This window comes from Schistocerca serialis, chromosome 10 (genome assembly GCF_023864345.2).
Source record: "Schistocerca serialis cubense isolate TAMUIC-IGC-003099 chromosome 10, iqSchSeri2.2, whole genome shotgun sequence".
NCBI lineage: Eukaryota > Metazoa > Arthropoda > Insecta > Orthoptera > Acrididae > Schistocerca > Schistocerca serialis.
Window position 1 is genome coordinate 63,518,903 of NC_064647.1, and position 8,461 is coordinate 63,527,363.

Sequence of the window (8,461 nt, forward strand, 5' to 3'; positions counted from 1 at the left end):
GCTCTATTTTCAGGTCATTTCTCTTAATATGTTTCTTAAAGAAGTATCACTAGAATTCAGAGGTGAATATTTTTAGGTGTTTAATTCGAATTTCAGTGCTATTTCAACTTGCATAGACTGCGTAGACATATGCATTGCATGAGTGTTTGTCTGTATGTTGAACCTCTTTACACTAACAGTCTATTAGTTTTGCAGATTTCTTAGATGTTCTTAACTCTGTTTCCTCTTGAATCACGTGAACAAATTTTACATTGCGTTTGCAAAAGTTAACCCTTTTCACTGAGCATTTTGGAGCCAGATTGTATTATCACATGGGCTTGTCTGAAAATTGGCTGTAAATCAGTTAACTAGTTGTTAAAGAACTTTAGTTGAACATTCAGGTTAAAGTTTGAAGACATCAGTTAGTGTTAACAGTCTGAGATATTGAGAAATATGCTGTCTGCCTGCACACTTTAGCTAAAATGTTATATGCTGGATAAAGAAATTCATTGGCTACAGTAGTTGCTGCTCCTAAAACCATGATATGTCAGAATTGTAGTATATTAATAATTTATTTCCATTGTGAGACAAACATACAGATCACTGATGTCTGCAGATCCTACCCCAATGCTCATTTCACTTGCAGGACACTGACGTTTTTTATAATGTTGATCACAAAACATACTCTCTGTAAAAATGTGACCTGCAGCTTATTTGTTGTTTACCTATTTTTGTTCCAGGCAACTGGCGATGGATCAAGGTATACCACTGGTGAGAGTTGACTGCTCCAGTGTGTTCTCTGCAAAGGGCATTGAACGTTGTGGATTCCAGAAGATCTTTTCCATCAGATATGACTCTTATAAATGTGATGGGAAAATACTTTTCCCTCCTACAAAAGAGTCTGGTGATGAGTACATTACCTATGTCAAAAGGATAACTCCTAGGCCACATGTTATCCCATTACATGCAGCTGCTAACATGCAGTGCCATATTTGAATGATACACAGACGTTTAACTTATCTCTTTAGAGGCCGCATACTGAGCTGACTTTCTTTTTGTTATTGGGATTTACCTGGCTCCAATGAAAAATTAAAAAAAATCACATTTGCTAATTCAATTGTCATCAGATCTCTAGATTGCCAAGGCAGGTCAGGCAGTAACTCATGTATGATGATTTTTGTAAAGTAAATTTGTTTGAGTAGTAGGTTTTACGTAGATAGATAATCTATTGAATAGTTGTATCCCAAGTGATAACATTAGGACAGTGTATAAGTTCATAGCATTTTTCCATAAGTTTACTAAACACAACAGATGCTTGTCACAGAGACTTGTCATCAATAATATATCCTCCTACACTATTTACAACAATCTGCCAATGATAGGGTACATTTTTGCTTCCACAACTTCAGAAATCATATGGTATTGAGGCAAAGAACACATCAAATCATGTTTGGAGCACATTTACATCTGGAAAGGAAATTGCTTGAAAGTTATTTGATAGAGAGCAAGAAGGGTGAGGGCGCAAGAGTGGGTGAATAAGATGGCTGCAAAATGACTTACCGACCCAACTCTTGTATAGCATTTGCTGCCAGTCTAGCAGAATGCAAGCAGGCATCATAGTGGAGTAACATCACTTCACGCAGTCTTCATGGTTGTCGTTCTTGGACTATATCTGCAAGACATTGAAGTTGTTGACAATAAACATTAATAATAAAGGTTACACCTCGGGGAAGCAATTCATAGTACACCACACCATTGCTGTTCCACTTTATCTTTTGTAGACGTGCACAGGTCTTTGTACAGGGAGTTCTTGCTTCATTGGGGATCCACCTTTCCCTTCCTTTCTTTTCCTTATGTTAGCATAAAGACACATTTCTCATCACAGAAATGATACATGATAGGAATAGTCAGTGTTGTTCATGAGCCAATTGTGATGAAGAGGCAGAGATGCACATATGGCCAGCTGCTGGTTTTTGTGACTTTGGAGTAGAACATGTGGTACCTCTACAGGAGATTTTTGAAACTTTCCCACCGCATGCAAGTGTCGCACAATGATGGAATAATCAGTTATTCACATTTGCCATTTCTTGAGTACACTGATGTGGGTCATTGTGGATTAATGCATTTAAATGATCTTCAGCAAACCCTAAAGGTCTTCCTGAATGTGCAGAGTCTACATCTACATCTACATCTACATCCATACTCCGCAAGCCACCTGACGGTGTGTGGCGGAGGGTACCTTTAGTACCTCTATCGGTTCTCCCATATATTCCAGTCTCATATTGTTCGCCTCTGTGTGGGCTGTAATCTCTCTGATTTTATCCTCATGGTCTCTTCACTAGATATACGTAGGAGGAAGCAATATACTGCTTGACTCCTCGGTGAAGGTATGTTCTCGAAACTTCAAGAAAACATTGACTGGAGTTTATCTATCATCTCCGTAACACTTTCGCGATTACTAAATGATCCTGTAATGAAGCGCACTGCTCTCTGTTGGATCTTCTCTATCTTTTCTATCAACCCTATCTGGTACGGATCCCATACTGGTGAGCAACATTCAAGCAGAGGGCAAACAAGTGTACTGTAACCTACCTCCTTTGTTTTTGGACTGCATTTCTTTAGGATTCTTCCAATGACTCTCAGTCTGGCATCTGCTTTACCGCCAATCAACTTTATATGATCATTCCATTTTAAATCACTCCTAATGCGTACTCCCAGATAATTTATGGAATTAACTGCTTTCAGTTGCTTACCTGCTATATTGTAGCTAAATGATGAAGGATCTTTGTTTCTATGTATTCGCAGCACATTACACTTGTCTACATTGAGATTCAGTTGCCATTCCCTGCACCTTGCGAAATTCGCTGCAAATCCTCCTGCATTTCAGTACAATTTTCCATTGTTACAACCTCTCGATATACCACAGCATCATCCGCGAAAAGCCTCAGTGAACTGTCGATGTCATCCAAAAGGTCATTTATGTATATTGTGAATAGCAACGGTCCTATGACACTCCCCTGCAGCACACCTGAAATCACTCTTACTTCGGAAGACTTCTCTCCATTGAGAATGACATGCTGCGTTCTGTTATCTAGGAACTCTTCAATCCAATCACACAGTTGGTCTGATAGTCCATATGCTCTTACTTTGTTCACTAAACGAATGTGGGGAACTGTATCGAATGCCTTGCAGAAGTCAAGAAACACGGCATCTACCTGGGAACCCGTGTCTATGGCCCTCTGAGCCTCATGGACGAATAGAGCGAGCTGGATTTCACATGATCATCTTTTTCAAAACCCATGCTGATTTCTAGTCACCAGAAAAGTCATTATACTCGAACCTAATATATGTTCCAAAATTCTACAACTGATCGATGTTAGAGATATAGGTCTATAGTTCTGCACATCTGTTCGACGTCCCTTCTTGAAAACGGGGATGACCTGTGCCCTTTTCCAATCCTTTAGAATGCTACGTTCTTCTAGATACCTACGGTACACCGCTGCAAGAAGGGGGGCAAGTTCCTTCGTATACTCTGTGTAAAATCGAACTGGTATCCCATCAGGTCCAACGGCCTTTCCTCTTTTTAGCGATTTTAATTGTTTCTCTATCCCTCTGTTGTCTATTTCGATATCCATCATTTTGTCATCTGTGCGACAATGTAGAGGAGGAACTACAGTGCAGTCTTCCTCTGTGAAACAGCTTTGTAAAAGACATTTAGTGTTTCAGCCTTTAGTGTGTCATCCTCTGTTTCAGTATCATTCTGGTCACAGAGTGTCTGGACATTTTGTTTTGATCCACCTACTGCTTTGACATAAGACCAAAATTTCTTAGGATTTTCTGCTAAGTCAGTACATAGAACTTTACTTTCGAATTCATTGAACGCCTCTCGCATAGCCCTCCTCACACTACATTTCGCTTCGCGTGATTTTTGTTTGTCTGCAAGGCTTTGGCTATGTTTATGTTTGCTGTGAAGTTCCCTTTGCTTCAACAGCAGTTTTCTAACTTGGTTGTTGTACCACGGTGGCTCTTTTCCAGCTCTTATGATCTTGCTTGGCACATACTCATCTAACACATATTGTACAATGGTTTTGAACTTTGTTCACTGATCCTCAACACTATCTGTACTTGAGACAAAATCTTTGTGTTGAGCCATCAGGTACTCTGAAATCTGCTTTTTGTCACTTTTGCTAAACAGAAAAATCCTTTTTTAATATTTCTATTTACGGCACAATCATTGATGCAGTAACCACTTTATGATCGCTGATTCCCTGTTCTGTGTTAACTGTTTCAAATAGTTCGGGTCTGTTTGACACCAGAAGGTCTAATATGTTATCACCACGAGTCAGTTCTCTGTTTAACTGCTCAAGGTAGTTTTCAGATAAAGCACTTAAAAAAATTTCACTGGATTCTTTGTCCCTGCCACCCATTATGAACGTTCAAGTCTCCCAGTCTATATCAGCCAAATTAAAATCTCCATCCAGAACTATAACATGGTGGGGAAATCTACTCGAAATATTTTCTGAACTATCCAGGGGGCCTATAGAGACATCCAATTACCATGTCTGAGCCTGCTTTAACCGTGACCTTCACCCAAATTATTTCACATTTCAGATCTCCGTCAATTTCCTTCGATACTATTGCACTTTTTATCACTATAAACACGCCTCCCCCTTCACTGTCCAGCCGTCTCTGCAGTATACATTCCAATCTGAGTTTAGGATTTCAGTATTGTTTACATCTGGTTTCAGCCAACTTTCTGTCCCTAGTACTATGTGGGCATTGTGACCATTTATTAATGAGAGCAGTTCTGGGACCTTTCTATTGATGCTCCTGCAGTTTACTATTAGCAGATTAATATTGTTATTGCCTGTTGCATTTTGCCTACTCCTACCTTGCCACATCTCAGGAGGCATCTTGTCGAGCCTAGGGAGGGAATTCTCTAACCTAAAAAACCCACATGTGCACTCCACACGTACTCCGCTACCCTTGTAGCCACTTCTTGCATGTAGTGCATGCCTGACCTATTCAGGGGGACCCTACATTACTCCACCCGATAGCGGAGGTCGAGAAATTAGCACCCCAGATCTCTGCAGAATCAGGTTTAAGCCTTCCACTTGGCTCCAAGTCAGAGGACCGCGATCGGTTCTGGGAATGATACTACAAATAGTTAGCTCAGATTCCACCCTGTGAGCGAGGCTTTCCGCCTTCACCAACTCTGCCAACCACCTGTATGAACTGAGGATGACCTCTGAACCCAGACAGCAGGAGTTATTGGTGCTGACATGAGCAACAATTTGCAGTTGGGTGCACCCAGTGCTCTCTATCACCACCGGCAGGGCCGCCTCCACATCTCGGATGAGATCCCCCAGAAAGCAGACAGAGTGAACACTGGCCTTCTTCCCTGACCTTTCTGCTACTTCCCTAAGGGGCTCCATCACCCGCCTAATGTTAGAGCTCCAAATAACTAATAAACTCCTCCCCCCGTGTGCCTGCTCAGATCTTGCTGAAGGAGTGGCAACATGTCCACTGACAGGCAGAGCGGGCGATGCCACATGGCCAGCCTCCACATTGACCCTCCACCTCATGTGCCGTGAATGCCGCTGAATCCGCCACTCCCCTTGGGGAGAGGGTGGCCCAACCACGCCCGGTACCCGCAAAGATGTCTCAACAGCAGGGACAGCATGTAACACCTGGGGTGTACCATGCGATGCACCAGACTCACCACTGCTGCTACACTCCGAGGCAGCAGCCTGAAGACGGCTGACCACGGCCATCAACATGTTCAGCTGTTCGTGAACAGTGGCCAGCTCCTCCTGCATCTGTACACAGCAGTCACACATCCTATCCATCCTAAGAAATCAGTTTACTGTAGAGAGTTAATTAACTTTTAACTAGACTGCTAATACACTAAAAGCGCCTGACAGTTGACTGAACTGTGGTCACTAGACACTTCTTGTAGAAATCAATGAAAATAGCACTACCTGTCTCTGGACTGTATTCAATCTAATGTATCAATGATCCTTCTTAAAATGAGAAAACTATTTTCTTACCATGGTCTGTCCAACGGCATTATCCACATACATGGCGCAAATGTTTCTGGTTCCTTTGCTGTCACCATTTTACTGATCTTGAACAGAAGCATATGTTGGAAATGTTCTGATTTCTCCATTTGGTATTTCATTTTCTAGTGTGTACAGCTCCACTCACTATCTCAAAATGACAAACTGACACTATGTAAACTCAAACAGCAACAGTGAACAAGAAAGAAAAAATAATGGCTGGTAAATAAACTCATAGCAACTGAATTACTAATGTGCAAAACAAAAACACTATGAACTTATGCACAGAATACTTTTTTGTACATATTTGTATTGAAATGTCACCATTTACCCTTGTACTTTAACCACGCAGACTTTTATTTTGAATAATAAATTTTCTTTTCAAGTTATTTAATTTTTGGTATGTATAACTACTTCTTGTATTTAATGTTTTGGTTTTATTTTTACTTTTTAAATTGTTTTGCATGATGGTTGTAGAAATAATTTTTTTCTCCCTTGGAAATTACCTTGCCCTGAGGAAAATTTCCCAATAATAAGACATATAACTAAGTACAGACTGTATGTGAGAGACGTGCGCAGTGCTGACAGTTACGACATTTGTAAAGTCATACAAAGCTTTCTGGGGCAACCAAGTTTTGATAATTCTGAATTTACGAATGTGATTTCAAATGGTTTTGAATAATAATACCAAGAAATTTGATTTCAGTATTGGTCTCTATCCACGCATGCTAGTTATTCCACACATTTATTCAACTGTGTGTGGATGATGATGATGGAGATCTTTTTGTATCAAGATCACCTTTACTTTGTTCCTGGTAAATTAGTCAGAATTATGTATTTTATAAGTGATACATACAGTGAGAAAAGTATTGTCACCTTATTTTCCTATTAGATAACTGTGTCAAGTCATCAGCACAAACATTAGGTATTCCCTCAGGTCAGTCAGTATTATTTTAAAGTCTACTGGTGTCCAGTATTCATCAGATCAAGTTCTGTTTCAGTTTGTATTACATATGATCAATTGCCCCCCCATGAACCATGGACCTTGCCGTTGGTGGGGAGGCTTGCGTGCCTCAGCGATACAGATAGCCGTACCGTAGGTGCAACCACAACGGAGGGGTATCTGTTGAGAGGCCAGACAAACGTGTGGTTCCTGAAGAGGGGCAGCAGCCTTTTCAGTAGTTGCAAGGGCAACAGTCTGGATGATTGACTGATCTGGCCTTGTAACAATAACCAAAACGGCCTTGCTGTGCTGGTACTGCGAACGGCTGAAAGCAAGGGGAAACTACAGCCGTAATTTTTCCCGAGGGCATGCAGCTTTACTGTATGATTACATGATGATGGCGTCCTCTTGGGTAAAATATTCCGGAGGTAAAATAGTCCCCCATTCGGATCTCCGGGCGGGGACTACTCAAGAGGATGTCGTTATCAGGAGAAAGAAAACTGGCGTTCTACGGATCGGAGCATGGAATGTCAGATCCCTTAATCGGGCAGGTAGGTTAGAAAATTTAAAAAGGGAAATGGATAGGTTGAAGTTAGATATAGTGGGAATTAGTGAAGTTCGGTGGCAGGAGGAACAAGACTTCTGGTCAGGTGACTACAGGGTTATAAACACAAAATCAAATAGGGGTAATGCAGGAGTAGGTTTAATAATGAATAGGAAAATAGGAATGCGGGTAAGCTACTACAAACAGCATAGTGAACGCATTATTGTGGCCAAGATAGATACGAAGCCCACGCCTACTACAGTAGTACAAGTTTATATGCCAACTAGCTCTGCAGATGACGAAGAAATTGAAGAAATGTATGATGAAATAAAAGAAATTATTCAGATTGTGAAGGGAGACGAAAATTTAATAGTCATGGGTGACTGGAATTCGAGTGTAGGAAAAGGGAGAGAAGGAAACATAGTAGGTGAATATGGATTGGGGGACAGAAATGAAAGAGGAAGCCGCCTGGTAGAATTTTGCACAGAGCACAACATAGTCATAACTAACACTTGGTTTAAGAATCATGAAAGAAGGTTGTATACATGGAAGAACCCTGGAGATACTAAAAGGTATCAGATAGATTATATAATGGTAAGACAGAGATTTAGGAACCAGGTTTTAAATTGTAAGACATTTCCAGGGGCAGATGTGGACTCTGACCACAATCTATTGGTTATGACCTGTAAATTAAAACTGAAGAAACTGCAAAAAGGTGGGAATTTATGGAGATGGGACCTGGATAAACTAAAAGAACCAGAGGTTGTACAGAGATTCAGGGAGAGCATAAGGGAGCAATTGACAGGAATGGGGGAAATAAATACAGTAGAAGAAGAATGGGTAGCTTTGAAGGATGAAGTAGTGAAGGCAGCAGAGGATCAAGTAGGTAAAAAGACGAGGGCTAGTAGAAATCCTTGGGTAACAGAAGAAATATTG

The 8,461-nt window shown here is 40.9% G+C and overlaps 1 protein-coding gene across 2 annotated transcripts in view; it reads left to right on the top strand.

Moving 5' to 3' along the window:
- LOC126424821 (arylalkylamine N-acetyltransferase 1-like) overlaps positions 1 to 7,045 on the top strand; it is an 84,691-nt gene extending 77,646 nt beyond the window's left edge. For both annotated transcript variants that reach the window (XM_050087614.1, XM_050087615.1), the window contains exon 5: positions 720 to 7,045. In XM_050087614.1, the coding sequence (XP_049943571.1) occupies positions 720 to 975 (256 nt within the window). In that variant the 3' untranslated portion in view covers positions 976 to 7,045. The remainder of the gene's footprint in view (positions 1 to 719) is intronic.
- The last annotated feature ends 1,416 nt before the right edge of the window (positions 7,046 to 8,461 follow it).